The following is a 17,588-nucleotide window of genomic DNA, read 5'->3' as shown; positions in this document are numbered from 1 at the left end:
GCAACGCTAGGCAACATTGCAGGGCATTTTGGTGGTAAGTTGAGCGAGGGAAGACGAGCTGCTACTGACGCTGTTATTGTTTTGAACAGGGGGAGTGAGTGGTGCGCGTGTTGTCCACGAGAGGCGCTGGTGTAATCAAAAGCCTGTCGGCTTGCATGATACAGCGGGGCTTTCAAACTTGGAAAAAATTACCTGGATAAAGCTTCATTAAAGAGAGTTTAGTGTTCGTTAAACAAGCAGATGGTAGTAAAATGAAACCTTCTTTGTAGTGAAATTTCATTGTGTGAACCTTCGTTAAGCGGGGGTTGCCTGTATATATATATATACACAGGCAACCCCTGCTTAATGAAGGTTCACACAACGAAATTTCGCTACAACGAAGGTTTCATTTTACTACCATCTGCTTGTTTAACGAACACCAAACTCACTTTAACGAAGCTTTATCGTCTTCCCTCACTCAACTTACCACCAAAACGCCCTGCAATGTCGCCTAACGTTGCTAAGAAGACCAGGAAGTCTTTTACTCTCGAAGTGAAGCTGGATATTATTCACAGACATGAGAGGCGAGAAAACTAATAGCATTGCTCGCCACAATCTTGACTCCATCTACTGTCTCTACTATTTTCAAGTCAGCAGACTCTATTATCCCTTTCAGGGCGCAAATAGGTTTTTGGGTCATGTCTGTGAGACGCAAATTTGGCCGAAAAATTGAGGTTTGTAAAAATGAAAAAATCAATATTCTCATGCATAATAGAGTGTTACACATCTACTGTAAATAATTTAGGTCTCTACTCATCCTGGAAAGTGGTGCAATAATGATGGGAAGTTGGCTTTCTGGTGGTACATTGTGCGCTGTTGAGTACTGCCATCGTAGCGGGTGGTTATTTTCCGCTGCAACTTGTGCAGGAGTTCTCACTATATTACACAGAATTTTCTGCCTGATTTGAACTGCAGTTGCTCAGAACTGCTCCAAAATGTGCTAGGGTAATTATTTTTCACAGCTGTGCATACATTATGCCCACACAAATAATATAAAATACGTTTTCAGAGTGTTTTCTTGATGTACATACAATCATGAGCGAGGATACTCATGCCCATATATGGTAATATACGAAATACACAATATACTACCAATAAACGAATAATATCTGGCATATCTGCTCTCTAACAACAAGATTTGATCATTACTCTTGTTATTACTGTAAATAAATGCACAAATAGCCACTAACGACGTCGTAAAATTATAATAATTGTGAAAAAAGGGGCATCTGATAGTCTACTGTGTGGATGCCATTGTGACTATATTTTTCTTACCACGCAACTGATGGTGCATCCCAAGAGTCGAGGGAGGGTGGGAGAATGTCATCTGGCAACTAGCAGCAGCCAGGAGGTGCGTGGTTTAATTTTGTGACTCGTCAAATATGGGACCACGATCGTGGACAGGAGGCATTTCCCTCAAAGTCACGATCGTGGTCCGCAGCACTGAAAGGGTTAAGAAGGCTGGTAAGACCGTATCTTCCTTGCAAGCTAAAAGAACCACCTGAACTCATAACTCTACAATGGATAAAATGGAAAGCCTTGTGAAAATGTGGTACATAAGTTTTGTATGTGATACAATGATGCGCCCTTTGTTTACATTCCACAGGTTGCTGGTTAATGTCTTTCCTGTTTCACTCTCCCTCTCTTCATAAATTTAAGATCATCAACATTATAAAGTTACGTACATACATACATTAGTGTACATTATAATGACTTAAATCAAACTGCCTAAATGTTTAACTTCATAATTTTTACTTTCATTAAACCTTTCACTGTACTATGATGCACTCTCGCTTTGTTTACTCTCAATGGAAGTTCAAGTCAGGGTTAAACTTGTTATAATCGGTTTGCTTAACGAAAGTTTTTTTAGGAACGTAATCCCTTCGTTAAGCAGGGTTGCCTGTGTGTGTATATATATATATATATATATATATATATATATATATATATATATATATATATATATATATATAGCCAAAAATGCAATATCCCAATTGAACAACTAATGGTGAAAATTGTTATTGGTGCCGCAACCACAAATTTTACTCCTAATATCCCTCATTTTTACTTTTTTTTATTACTGTATAATCCATTAGCACCAAATAAATTAAATAAATTCATAAACAACATTTTACAGCTAGGGTTCTGTCTTGTCTCATTGGTTTACGTTTGGCGATGGTAGGAGGACGGCGTGGAGGGTTGGTGGTCATTGTGAGCACAAAACACGGTAGAATCTGGCTATCACTGTCTAGTGGGGAGGACGCGCAATCAGAGACTGTGTTTCATCTTGGCGGGTAGGCGGTTTTGGCCAATGAGCGCTCAGATATCCCATGATGTCATGGCTGGGCGCAATAGCAGACATCTGAGGTCGCGATATTGAAATTTTAGCAGCTTTTCATGGGTGCGTGATAGCAATAAAACGCGATAGCTGAAGTCGCAATAGCCGAGGGTTGACTGTAGTGCAGTAAAAAAATCTAGTTTTTCATTTAAAATTAACTTTAATTTTAAGTGTAAGTGCTTATGTATCGACAACAGTCTCTCGCGCTTCCTCACTCCTCCCGCACCTATCTCCCTCACTCTTCCACCACCACACATACAACTCCGTTAGACGCTGCCAACTTCCTCCATGGTAAGTGCTCATAATAAAATTTTATTTTGTTAATATCTTTTTTTTTTTTTTTTCATACCATGTGGGCTTTTCACGGGAATTTATGGGCTAAAGGGGATACTTTTTGTGGTACCTCCTATCTCAAAGCCCACCCGCTAGGAAATCGTTGCCCCGAGTGAGGAAGCCCAACCTACACTCGGACCGTGGACAGGATTCGAACCCGTGCGCTTGGAGACCCCTCAGATCCCAAAGCACGCATGGTTCCACTGTATCTTATTACTGTATTTTTATGTTTAATTACTATTTGAATGTGTTTTTAGTAATTGGAAGATGTGTTTTATAGTTATTTGGGGTTAACTTGGACGATTCTGGAAGGCCAGGAACAGATTAATTGGTTTTCAGTTATTTCTTATAGGGAAAATTCATTCGAGATACAAGCTCGACCCAGGAACGAATTAATCTCATATGTAGAAGGGCCACTGTATATGAAGCATACTCCATACATGGAGGTATAAAACCCCTGTACATGATAGTATTATTAGTGTTAGCATTAAGTGTGTTACAACATGTATAAGGCAGAATACAGTAATACAGTAAGGTCCCGGGTTACGTCGGTCTCGAGTTACGCCAAACTCGTAGTTACGTCAGTCGACTATAAGGCAATTTAAGATTAAAAAAACTAAAAATTTATAAATCGTAAAGTGCGGGATTTATTGTTATTGTTGGTGGTTGCCCGCCACACCGCCCGCCTCACGCTTGAATACAATAACACCCTGCCTCAGTTCCACCACACCATCGCCCCTGGCAAGAGTGTTATCCTACTTCTGCGTTTACTGACTCAAGTTCTTAGTATATTGCTCAATGGCACTAAAGAGAAAACTTCTTAGTGACAGCAGTGATGCTAAGAAAAGGAAAACCATTATGCTACAAGAAAAAGTGGACATAATTAAAAGACATGAGAAGGGAGGCAGCAGCTGTGTGTGAGGGAGGGAAGAAGAAAATGAGAAGCCAGTTATCATGACAACGGGGAGGTTGACGACCTTGAGGGCTCGCACACCCATCACAACAATAACAACTCTGGAGCCTTCGCCTGGGCCACACGACACTCGCAGCTGACTTGCACCGTCTGCGCCTGTCTGCTGATCCCTATTGCCCTTTCCTATTGCATTTCCTGCCCCGCTGCCCACGCTTCTACTCCCACCGCACTGCACTACGCTCCCAGCTGTCCGCCCTGTGGGCGTCACAACATTCGACCTGCCCACCCTCGTGGCGGCCTCAGGCGTCCAACCCTCTCGGCAACCTGCAGTCCTTCGCATTCGTGGCCCTAATCAACAAAAAATACATGCTTGAAATGTACGGAAACTTGAGTTACGAACAAAATCGACTTACGTCATGTTTCAGGAACGTAACTTTGACGTAAACCGAGACCTTACTGTACTCTGCTTAACGAACAGGATAGGGGGTGTCAAAGCTGTTCGTAGAGCGGAAATTAGTTAAGCAGACGTAATTTTCCCATAGGAAATAATGGAAATAGGGGGGATGCATTCTGGGCTGGTCCCCAACATACCACATGGGTTAAAATAAATAAATAAATAAATAAATAAAATATATATATATATATATATATATATATATATATATATATATATATATATATATATATATATATATATATATACAGTAAGGTCCCGGGTTACGTCAGTCTTGAGTTACGTCAAACTCGCACTTACGTCAGTCCACTATAAGGCAATTTAAGATTTAAAAAATTGAAAATTTATAAATCATAAAGCGCGGGGTTTATTGTTATTGTTGGCTGCCAGGCGTCACTAATGGTTATCCACCACACCGCCCACCTCATGCTTGAATACAATAACACTCTATGTACCTCAGTTCCACCACACCGTCGCCCCTGGCAAGAGTGTTCCTACATCTGCGTTCGCTGACTATCTTAATATCTTGCTCAATGGCACCAAAAAGAAAACTCCTGAGTGATAGCAATGATGCTAAGAAAAGGAAAACCATTACGCTACAAGAAAAAGTGGACATAATTAAAAGACATGAGAAGGGAGGCAGCAGCTGTGTGTGAAGGAGTGAAGAAGAAAATGGGAAGCCCGTTACCATGACAACGGGGAGGTTGACAACCTTGAGGGCTCGCACACCCATCACAACAATAACAACTCCGGAGCCTTCGCCTGGGCCACACGACACTCGCAGCTCAGTTACACCGTCTGCGCTGTCTGCTGATCCCTATTGCCCTTTCCTATTGCATTTCCTGCCCCGCTGCCCACGCTTCTACTCCCACCGCACTGCACTACGCTCCCAGCTGTCCGCCCTGGGTGTCACAACATTCGACCTGCCCACCCTCCTGGCGGCCTCAGGCGTCCACCCCTCTGGCAACATGCAGTCCTTCGCATTCGCGGCCCTAATCAACAACAAAAACAAGCTTGTGTTTCATATTCCTACATACTTGTAAATAATATAACAATATAACCTTTTACTTACCTGAATAACCATAAAAAACTATTGGTTGAAAACTCGATAATATGCTTAGAAAGTACAAAAACTCGAGTTACGTACAAAATCGACTTACGTCATGTTTCAGGAACGTAACTCTGACGTAACTCGGGACCTTACTGTATATATATATATATATATATATATATATATATATATATATATATATATATATATATATATATATATATATATATTTCTATTTGCTTTTTACAAGCCTTGCCCCCAAGAAAGGATTGTTTTGTAATGCATAAAGTGAAATCTTACATGAAATACCAAAAAACAAAGCTGAGATGATGAGATCGGCCACAGACGGTGGAGACTGCGGCGACTTGGCCGCTTCTTCTTCTTGTGACCTTTTTAGCTTGGCGTGTTGTCTTTCACCACGATATTAAATTTGTTTTCACTCCTCTATTGCCTGCTATAATGGATATCATATCTTAGTATTCATATACGCTCATGCCACGAGGATAACCTGGACTCTGTGGCACTGAGTGATAGTGAATTACTAATGAAATACCGTGGTGATAGTGAATTACTAAAGAAATACCGCAGTATTTCATTAATAATTCATTATCACTCAGTGCCACAGAGTCGAGGTTATCCTCATGGCATGAGCGTATATGAATACCTACTATGATATGATATCCATTATAGCAGGCAATAGAGGAGTGGAAACAAATTTAATATCATGGTGAAAGACAACATGCCAAGCTAAAAAGGTCACAAGAAGAAGAAGCGGCCAAGTCGCCGGAGTCTCCAAAGACTGTGGCCGATCTCATCATCTCTGCTTTATTTTTTGGTATTCCATGTAAGATTTCATTTTATGCATTACAAAACAATCCTTTCTTTGGGGCAAGGTTTGTAAAAAGCTAATAGAAATGTTGTTTTGTGAACATATATGCATATATAAGACAGTAATACCACCTCCAGAGGTGGTGTTCCCAGCAACCTCAGAGCAACCTCATCACCGTCCCTCCAAGCATTCATGGAAGCCATTTCGCGGCAGGAGATTGCTCTAAGGTTGTTAAAGAATCTTGGGTCCAGCTTCAGGAGCACTAGAGACAGGTGGGGAGTCAGACAATCACAGCAAAGCTGCCACGTTCGGTCCCTCACCCAGCAAATTCAAACCCAGAAAATTCATTAAAACGGATGTGGTTGTACGTTATGCGGACTTTTTGGTCTAACTTTATATACTACATTAAATTGGAAATTCGTTAGACGAACGTTCGTTAAGCGGAGTATTACTGTAGAGTAAAGAAAGTATTTAGCATGGTATGAACTGGCATCTGGGGCAGTGGAGTCAGGGGAGGACACAACCTGGGTTAAGGGGATGGCTCTCTCCTCTGGATCTTGGTGGGGTGGGGACACAAAGCAGGTGAGCAGGGACTTGCCACAGGACCTAGGTGACCATGCGTTTTGATCAGGTGGGTGGTGTTTTCCGGGGAGATTCAGGGAAGGTAATTCAGTGAATGGATGGTGTTTTTATGTGGAGTTAAGTGGTGGATTTGAGTAGGGAGAGTGTGTTGGGTGTTGTTTGTCCAGAGTCCCACGTCACTTTTCATGGTCTTTGTTCTAATGTAATTTACTTTATTTCAAATAAATATAATATTATTTAGGAAAAGTTTTTCTTTTTAATGATAATCCTGGCCTGCTACAATGATATATGGAGGAATTGAGTTTTTGAAGAATGAACAATACTTAATTTGCTGTGCCTCAATCAAAAATTTTGGAAAGATCATAAGTGAGATATTCTGTGGCTTCCCTGTGTGAGCTGTTTAATTCATGAGGGATTGAATGTTTGCATAGGAGTGAACAGAAAAAGAAGTTTGGTTTAGATCATTGATGAATAATAGGAAGAGAGGACAAAAGAACACTGTTAATAGACTTAGGAGAAGAACATTTACCACGTCAGCAATAGAATGGTCAGAAATAATAAAAACTTTATACCAGACACTACCAAATGTCTTTGACATGCTTAGGACAACAGCAAAAGTTTGACTGGTTAAGGTGCAACCATGGAGGCACAATATCAGAGAACAATATGAGGGATCACATCAGGTCTATAAGCATTCTGAAGGTCAAAGCCAGTGAGGGCATGGAAAACATCACTGTGAAGGCTCTTAATGGGTAATGAGGGAGAAAGAAAGGGAGGAACAAGCCCTGAATCATCTAAGATAGGAAAAGAGAAAGAGTGAGTAATGTATACTTCCATGCTAGACACTATCCCCTCTGTTATGCAATTAGCACACAAACAAGTCTCTAACATGGAAGCAGTTGTCATTCCAAGGAAAATCAGAGTAATACCTCCTCCAGTCCCACTAATTAGCAGATGCAAATGCCAGAGATACTTCTGCTTTGAGAGATCCTGGACACTGACTGGAGTGATGAGGTTTTGATAGGAGTCCAATGCAAAAAAACAATTGACAGCATAAACAAATGGATTAGAGAATAGGAAAAGATGAAGAATGCTGGGCATACAAGTAGGGTGTTGCACCAGTTGCTTCAAGTTGTGGAAAATAGCAAAGTTAGAGGCTAGTTCACCAGGCTGGTCATTGAAGGAAAATGAATGTCAAAACTGATGAAGAACATTGAAGTCTTGAAGAATGTAGATCTCTGTGAAAGGACACACTCCAGATGTGCTCCACTTTTGAAACTGAATTAAAAAATTTTTTTATAATCAGAGGAATTGAGTGAGAGGTATCCACCACAAACAAAATTTGGAGGATTCAAGAGGATGGGCATGAAATCAAGTTAAATCACTATGCATATAAACATACCATCTAGATTTGGATTGAAAAAGAAGATAGAGAAAGTAGGAGGGATCAGAAAAAAGGAGTTGTAGTCAGCTGCTTCAGACACCTGCATCTTGTTGAAGAAAAGATGAGGTTTAGTAAAGGAGAGGTTGGGTTCCACAGACTGAAAATTAGATATAAGGTTACAAATGTTGGAAAAGTTTGTGAAGAATAAGTTGAAGGGGCAATTTACCAGATAAGCTAGGGATTGGAATACAGCTATGAGTCCCACAGGAAACCCCACTGGATTAAGGTTTAGAAACTACAAGTAGTAAAGATTGGGAACATTGTAGGATTAAGTCAGGAAACATGTGGGATTAATCCTGAGGTTACATCTGTATCAAGTTAGAATTTAGAGGATTAGGAACCCACTATAATTACACAAGAAACTTTTTAGGCCTGTAATGTTAGGTTATCTAAGAATCTTTCAGAATTAAGTCAGGAGATCTAAACACCCAAAGGTTCTATTATTTTCTCACATCTATTACATCACATTTATTCATTAAATTTTCCTTTATCTTTGTTAAATTTCTAGCATTACACCATAATCCCTATTTCCCAATAAGCTTGTGGACATGTGGCAATGCAGGATTTTTGGGTGGGTGAACCAAACTGGCAGAATTTAGTGATAGGGCCTATGAATGGTATACAGAGCTAGGGATTTTTCCCTAGATATTTAGTAAAAATAATAAGACATGTACTAAATGATTTATAAACTAAAGTTATCAGCAAATTTTATTTCCCATATCCAGAAACCCTATGAGGGAGATGCAGACTCAACAATCTCTCTCAAGGATACTAATTTACCCTGGTCAGGCTAGTTAAACAGAAACTCCAAGAGATAAAGTCCTCAGAATCTAGTAATGTTCTAGAGACTACTAATTTATTATTCAACCATAGGAATGGATCTAGGAAAGTTTTAGGAAGGTGACCATGTCTAAGGGTTTTTATCTATTCATATTTTAGGTTCTACTTATCAGTAACACTCAGTATTTTATTCATGACCAGACCAAAATTGGTATAATCTTACCAATAGTACCTATTAACAAAGCAGTAAAATATTCACATTTAGTGATGAATTACTTTATGCACAATACATTTCTTGTGGTTTCATTTTGGGAGGATGGCCTTAGTGTGCCTCATACAGGCTTTCACAGTCTGGTAGGTGCCTCACAAAATCTAAGTTTACAATGATGAGGCTTGTCTTGAGGCAAACAGAAGTATGAATGTGTTCAGATGTTGGTGAGCAATCGGGCACTATGACATGAGAACAGTGTCCTAGTGGGGTGGTCCAAGGGATGGATGAAGTCCCCATGGTTAGGATAGGTTTCTGATTGGTTAGGTTAGGCTACATTATGTTACGTTGAGAGGGTAAATACGAAAAGCAAGTCCTTCCTCCTTATCATCACTAATCTCCTCTCCAAGAACACGCTTGGAGACCTTGAGGGAAAAATTCCATTATTTCACAAAAAAAAAAGTCGTACGTATTTTGCAGAATATTTGACAAAGATTTGCTCTAGACTATCTGGATGGGTACAGCCCCCAGGACCCTCCTAGTTACTAACCTAACCCTATGAAAACCTAACCTAACTTAATTTTAACCTATATACAAAATGTAGCAAAGCACTGGCAATGCTGCTCACTTGAGATGTACCGATACCAAAATTTTGGCTGATTCCGATACCGATACCGATACCACCTAATTGGGCCGATACCGATACTACTACCGATATTGATACCACTGATACCGATACTACTACTTATAGTGATTACTGCACTGGACACCAGGATGAGTTGGTGGACGGCGAGCGTTATCAGATGGGAGGCTTTGTTTTGGGGGATGCTGTAAGTCCTTCTGAGAATGTTTGTGTAATAGGAGCAATTCTAGAAGCTTTTTGAAGCAATTTGCAAAGGTAAATTACTCAGTAATTGGAATGAATATCTTCTCATTCTTCTGATTCTTGTCAGTTATTTTAAATTCTTACTTCTTACTCCTTTAGTGACCATTAGGTCTTGTGCATTTTCATTATTAATTTTATTGAAGATATTTTGACGATCAAAAATATTTTTTAAATTATTAAAATTGTAAAACAGACACAAAATATTAGCAAAAGAAACTCATTTTGTTGTGTATGTTTCTCTTTAATTAAATCTAACATCCTTTGATATTAATTCATTACACATTAGTAGACCAATTTAAAAAAAATGAGCTTTCACCTTATCTTTTCAATTAAATAGAAAAAAGCTTAGTTTATTCTAATTTTCTAGTGTATTACTATGATCTTGAATAATTAATATGCAACAAATTATACACAATGCACATGATTACAAAACAGAATCATTACTTTCTTAGTTATGAAATTTTTACATCCTTAGGTTAACACAAGTAACTCAAAAATTAAACTTGCATTAAAATTAATATACATATATAATTCAAGCTTCCACCTATTCCAGTATGATATCTTGGAAAAGGCTAGAACTAGCACTGTTAATTATAAATCAAATAAGAATATGCTGTTATTTACAATAATGCAAAATGCCTAACTATATATATATATATATATATATATATATATATATATATATATATATATATATATATATATATATATATATATGTATATACCAAATCATTTTGTTGGATTCTCAATATCTGAAGTTTGACATTCTTAGATTATAGTTAAAAAACATAAGCTTTTCAGCTGTGTGAACTTTGTGTGGGTGGAGGAGCAGCGTCTGACTGAGAGACAGTGAGAATGCGTGGTAATTCATGACCGACCGTGTGACAGGATGCCGGAGTTCAGCCTATATGCGTTTCAAACACGTCCAATTTAGAGGTTGTGGCTTATTACCACAGAAAACAGTATTCTATGACATACGGTAATCACCACAGAAACTTAATACGCCATATTATATTAATTTGGTATCATCAATATCTTATATCGAATATATCACTAAGTAGTAAATTCCTTTTAGGTATTGGAAGTATCGGCATAAAATAAGCCGATACCGATACCGATACCCAAAAAATGGGCCGATACTGCCGATTCCAATATCAATACCGTTGCATCGGTACATCTCTACTGCTCACCAATAACAGCAAGACTCACCACAGCCGCTCCCTCCTAAGAGACTAACATGGTGCTGCCACGTTGCACTCCTTCAAGGAAATTACAAAAATGTCTGGCATCTGATAATACTCACAATTTGGTTAGGAAAATCAACTCGTGATGAACTCACAGTTAAACATGTTGTTTGTGAAATCACAGTCAGAGCACTGGGTATCCATGATGAAAGCAACTTAGCAAAAAAATGGTAGAAATTGACATGGTTCACCCTCCCTCAAGAGAAACAAATGCATTACTAAAAGTACCTCCTGGCATGGTGGGCTTTCATTGGATGTCCTACAGTCGAAAGTCTGTGATTGGATTTGCTGTGATACATCATTTAACTAACTACCAGCATGGTGGGCTCACATTGGACATCCATGACATGTGATTCATAGACACCACAAATCCCACAGGACCCACAATACCCTACAAATGTAAATAGCCACAAGAAGAAGAGGATGAAGACTGCATAATACCACTAACAGGATTCTGTTTCTGATGCAGATCTGAATTTTCTAAGGCATCACCATAAGCCAATAATAAGTCTATATATAGATTGACATCTATATATAGACTCTGCTGCAAAACTGAACAAACAATTGAATCTATATAGACTCTGCTGCAAAACTGAACAAATTACATTTACATATAGCCTCTGCCACAAAACTGAACAAACAACTGACTCTATATACAAATGTTATTTATGTCTGATTGGTGATAAGATATGTCAATAAATTTTTATTAATGTTTGGATGTACTCACATCCAGGGCTTGTGACCTGGATGTAACTTACCCTTTTCTTTATATTTTTCACATACTCATTTTGTACTGATTTATTTTTAGGGAACACTGCTAGCATATAGTACAGTTTTTTCTCCATGATGAGATAGACTGATAATAAATAAAACTAAAATAGATAAAAATTCACAATATTAAATTATATGCGTAGAACATACACCACTGACAGCACAAGTAATGACAAGCCTTGAGAGGCAATGTTAGCAAGTGTCTGGGTATTTTAGATGTAAAATAATTACTTATTTTATTATTTTGTTACTTGTAAGGAATTGTCTATATATAGACAATGCTACAACTTAGTGCAGTAAAATAAGAACAAATGTCTATATATAGATGATCCAACAAAAATTCCCAATTTTGAAATGTCACCATATAGATCCTCCGCCGGGAAGGGTTTAACACAACATGTAGTTGTTTTATGTGCTACTGAGAAGGACCAATTCTAGTCATTAACACTAACCTAACTTAAACATAAACCTAACCTAACCCAAACTAAACCTAGTCTAACTCTATTTCTGGCATGATGTGTTGATTTTCAACAGCATCAATAAGTGTCAATAATAGCTGACCTTGCAAAAACAATTTATAAAAGTAAAGTACAGTTTAAGTATACTACCACAACAAGTAGTCATGTCATGAGTTACTGAAAAAGGTTAATCCGTAAACATCAACAAACTCCACAATAAGAAAATAGTTAATAAAAGCGAGTGGTCTTAAAAACAGTGACCAAAATCTGCTAGAAATACGAAAAAAGATCACTTAACTCCAAAGAAAGTAGTGACTAACAAAGGTGCAGCCTAATACTACAATAACGTCCATACACTATTTATATCATCAAAAAAAGTATTCCTTACTGGGTTTGTAACCTGAAACAAGCCTGTAAATAAATTCTATGTGGTAAAAAAATATTCCTTACTGGGTTTGTAATCTGAAACAAGCCTGTAAATAAATTCTATGTGGTAGAGAAAAACATAACCACCTCTGAAGCTCTCTAATCTCTTCTTACCTTGAAAAATCTTAAACTCTTCATTGATCTGTATGAGTTTGAACGCACTCCTGGCCCTCCATCCCTCCTCCTTGGCCAGTCTGTAATAAATGTCACGCTTGTCTTTAGAACTGCGGCCCATTTCCACGTGTTTGGTCTTCTTCTAGGAGGACGTGTTTGGTCCATCAGCTGATTAGTGACGGCCAGTGTGTCTTTGCAACGAGCTTTCTCTCTCTCTCTCTCTCTCTCTCTGTGTGTGTGTGTGTGTGTGTGTGTGTGTGTATATATATATATATATATATATATATATATATATATATATATATATATATATATATATATATATATATATATCTAGGCTCATGTCATTTTCCTGCAGTACCTGACCTATGTTTGTTTCATGTTTACAGGGAGGCCGGCATGCTCCGACCTCCTTCCTTTGTTGTCTACTTTTACAATAAAATCATCTCTCTCTCTCTCTCTCTCTCTCTCTCTCTCTCTCTCTGGATGCATGTACAGGCACCCAAAACCATGTATTGATTCCTTTAACTACGTTATATAAGTGACGTGCGGAGACATGTATCAATGCTGAAGAAAACTTGCTTTGTTTTACCTAGGTAGGACTACCTAAGGTGACATGCATGATAACCTACTTGTCCCAAACAACAAATCATCTTGAATTATCTATAAAAAAAACGAACGCTCCAAAAGCGTTCGCCCACATAGGCGAACGCCTTTCAAGGCTGTTCGCTTCTGCTTGCTCCTCAGAGTCACGTGATAGCGAACACTGACGCTGATTGGATGAGAGACGAGTTGCCAATTTTGTTAGTTATAAATCAATAAAAAAAAATACTGTTACGAATGTGTGTGTATGTGCTTTGTGAGTGTTAGCGCGATGCGATTGAGTAGTCTGCAAGAGAGCGAGTGCAAGGCGAGACTGGGAGACGCACGCTCCGTTAATTAAGACGTGCTGTCTGCTGCTGTGGTCTGTTGTGCCCGCCCCTGGGGACGCCTGTGGAGTGCCTGAGTGCCCTGTGTGTGTGTGTGGAGGCTGCCCTGTGATGTACTGTGAACTGAGGACTCATTAAAGGACGTGAGTAAGCTGGTGTTTCTCTGTCCGGCGGTGCCCGCCATTACCCCCCATTGTGTGCCTCGTGCTGATGTGTTCCTGTGTGCTCCGAACCCTTGACAACGAAGCTGACGCAGCCAGTGAAAGTGGACAACCACGGGTGAGAAGGTAACAGTGGTGTCAGGAGTGAGGATTTAGTGTCCTGTGTTTTACCGTGCTTGTGGTTGCTTGTGACTGGTTAGCGTGATGGAGCATGCTGAGGCTAATGGTGGTGGTGGTGAGGCTGAGCCGGGTGAGAGGAAGCCCGACCAGCTCGAGCTGATAACGTCTATGCTGGCGTCTATGAGGGCAGAACAGTCAGAACAGGCACGGCGGCAGGCGGCACACACACGGCCCGGTAGCTCAGTGGCTAGAGCGCTGGCTTCACAAGCCAGATGACCGGGGTTCGATTCCCCGGCCGAGTGGAGATATTTGGGTGTGTCTCCTTTCACGTGTAGCCCCTGTTCACCTAGCAGTGAGTAGGTACGGGATGTAAATCGAGGAGTTGTGACCTTCTTGTCCCGGTGTGTGGTGTGTGCCTGGTCTCAGACCTATCCCAAGATCGGAAACAATGAGCTCTGAGCTCGTTCCGTAGGGTAACGTCTGGCTGTCTCGTCAGAGACTGCAGCAGATCAAAACAGTGAATTACACAGCAGTTGGTGAAGGTGCTGCAGTCTAGCCTGGGCTCCTTGAGGGCGGAGGCGCAGGATTACACCGATCGTTCCTGCGAAAGTGTACGAGGTGAACTAGTAGAGCAACATCTGTAGGGTGACCTGCAGACGGTGAATGGCGAGCTGGAGAAGGACCTGCAGGCGCTGCGGGATGAGGTGAGAGACATAAGGCAGTGCGCCAACCGGATATGGCGGGGTGCCCGTGGCCCGACAAGGAGTGTTTCATTAGCCTTGGGAGTGTCGCTTCTGCCCCTCCTGATGCCGTGGACGGGGACTGGGGCCTTGTTGGAGCAGCGGGCCCGTGGAGGGCTCCTGGGGGCCCACCAGCGGCCTCGCGGCCTTTGGGAAACGCGGGTTTGTTGGCGACTTGGCGACAAGTTTCCCGCCATCTTCCCTTTCTTCCCTGTCCGGCATGGCGCGCGCGCTGTCTTTGTCACCTCCACCTTCACCACCTCGCTCGCCTTTCCCCTGCTTCAAGTCTCGCAAGCCTGCCGAGTACGACGGTAAGGTAGCCTGGGAGTCCTATGCTGCCCAGTTTGATCTGCTGGCGGCTGCACAGGGCTGGGACCAGGCTGAGAAGGCCTTGCAGCTAGCCACAGCTCTCAGGGGTCCAGCTATCGAGGTGTTTGGCCACCTCCCGCCAACGCAGCGTGCCTCTTTCCCTGACGTCGCTTCGGGCACCGCCACCAGGCTGAGGTGTATCGTGCCCAGCTGAAGAAGAGGACGCGGCAGAGGGGCGAGACGCTGTCCTAGCTGGCCCACGACGTAGAGGCACTGGTGAGAAGGTCGTACCCAACGGCCGGTGAGGAAATGGTCACCGTGTTGGCGAGTGGTGCTTTCCTGGATGCCTTGGTGGACCACCAGCTGCAGATTTATGTGAGACAGGCACACCCAGCTGACGCGCAAGAGGCTTTGGCTCGTGCAATGGAGTTTGAGGCCTTCATGCAGACCGCGAGCTTCCTGTCTACCTTCGCTCGGCCCTGCAGTGACGTGAGAGGACGCAAGGGTCAAGTGAAGAGGAGGCCAGCGTCATGTGCGGCGAGCCCGGGAGCGTTCGGCGGGCGGTGCTGGCGGTGCGATGAGAAGGGGCACGTGAGGACCCAGTGCCCGAGGGAGCGAGGGGCGCGCTCTCTCGACCTGCCTGATCGTGTCGCCTTTCAGCCCTGCTGCGAGGACTGCAGCGAAGCTGGACACCGCTCCAGCGCTTGTCCCAGCCCGAAGGAGGTAGTGTCAGCGGGAAATGACTACAGGCTGAAGGCAGGGGCCGTCTCTCAGCCGGACAAAACTACAGTGCCCCGGCTTGTGTGAAGTGTCACTACTCCGTTGGCAGGTGAGAGGCCCGTGGACGGGAGGCCGTGTCGCATGACTGTGGACAGCGCCGCAGATCACACGCTGGTGCGGCCAGGGCTGGTGGAGGCTGAGTGGTTGCCAGACTCGCCTCAACAGCTGTGTGGAGTAACGGGGGACTGCATGTCGCTGCAGAGTCCGGTGAATGTTCGTGTGCTTGTAGGTGGCGTGGAGGAAGACATGCCGGTCTTCGTCGCTGACCTGGACGAGGAGTGTTTACTAGGATACGACTACCTGACGAGGATGGACGCCTGTGTTGACTTCAGGCAGAAGAGAATGATGGTACGTGGCCATGACGTGCTTTTCCTTCGTGAAGTCAGGCGTGACGAAGCGACTGAGGCTGCCCCCACCCACCGAGGCCCGCGTTCAGTGCCGTTTAACACGTGTGATGAAGGAGGCAGAGGGTCTGGTGGAGCCTGTGAGTAACCTGCGGCTGGCTGACGGTTTGTCACTTGGAAGGATCCTCGTAGGAGCGGGGAAGGAGTTAGTCACTGTGTTACTGGCTAACTTCTCTGACAAGGCTCGAAATATACCCGCCGGCACGCCGGTTGGGGCGTGTGAAGAGGTGCAGCGGACCGAGGCGCGGCGGCAGGGAGAGCGGCCGTGTATGGCGGGCCCGCTGTCGGGCTTCCTGGAGGACCTGGCGCAGCGGAGCGCCACCCACCTGAAGGAGGCGCAGATGGAGCGGCTCGCGGAGGCCCATCGTGAGGTGCACGGCAAGCTGAGGACGGGGAATCGCGCTATGAAGGAACTGTACGACCGCCGCATGCGAGACGTCAGGTATGCAGAGGGGTACAGGGTGTGACTGCACAACCCCCGACGCAGTCCTCTCGCCGAAGCTGCAGAGCCCCTGGGAGGGGCTCTATACCATTGTGGCCGTGCCCTCGGCGGTCACGTACAAGATCAGAAGAGGTCACAAGCGGGCGTTGGTAGTGCACGTGGATCGCTTGTGGCGCTACCACTGCCCTGGTCACTTCTCCTGGGGTTCAGATGAGCCCGAGGAGGAAGGAAGTGCCGAAGAAGATGTCCCGGAAGCGATGGAGGACGTCCCCAAGGTGGATGAGGAGGCAGTGGGCGGTGATTCAGGTGAGAGCCAGCTGGTGGTGGAGACTGCTGCTCACCCTGTCCGTCACCGCCGGCCTCCTGTGTATCTGAGAGATTTTGAACTGTCCTAAATGTTCTAGTTTACTTTGTATGCATTTTGCCTTTCTGTTTTATAGTGTGAGGAATGTCGCTTTGTGAGTGTTAGCGCGACGCGATTGAGTAGTCTGCAAGAGAGCAAGTGCAAGGCGAGACTGGGAGACGCACGCTCCGTTAATTAAGACGTGCTGCCTGCTGCGGTAGTCTGTTGTGCCCCTCCCTGGGGACGCCTGTGGAGTGCCTGAGTGCCCTGTGTGTGTGATGTACTGTGAACTGAGGACTCTGTAAAGGACGTGAGTAAGCTGGTGTTTCTCTGTCCGGCGGTGCCCGCCATTACCCCTCATTGTGTGCCTCGTGCTGATGTGCTCCTGTGTGCTCCGGACCCTTGACAACGAAGCTGACGCAGCCAGTGAAAGCGGACAACCACAGGTGAGAAGGTAACAATACTATTAATTATGAGGCGCTTGAATAAT

At 43.1% G+C, this 17,588-nt stretch overlaps 1 protein-coding gene across 1 annotated transcript in view; it reads right to left on the bottom strand.

Moving 5' to 3' along the window:
- Positions 1–13,069, bottom strand: part of LOC123516008 (putative tRNA (cytidine(32)/guanosine(34)-2'-O)-methyltransferase) — a 31,711-nt gene extending 18,642 nt beyond the window's left edge. Inside the window, exon 1 of the mRNA XM_045274997.1 lies at positions 12,871–13,069. Within this exon, the coding sequence (XP_045130932.1) occupies positions 12,871–12,991 (121 nt within the window). The 5' untranslated portion in view covers positions 12,992–13,069. The remainder of the gene's footprint in view (positions 1–12,870) is intronic.
- Between the last annotated feature and the right edge of the window lie 4,519 nt (positions 13,070–17,588).

This window comes from Portunus trituberculatus, chromosome 40 (assembly GCF_017591435.1).
Source record: "Portunus trituberculatus isolate SZX2019 chromosome 40, ASM1759143v1, whole genome shotgun sequence".
Lineage (NCBI taxonomy): Eukaryota > Metazoa > Arthropoda > Malacostraca > Decapoda > Portunidae > Portunus > Portunus trituberculatus.
This window is presented reverse-complemented; position numbering and strand designations above follow the sequence as displayed.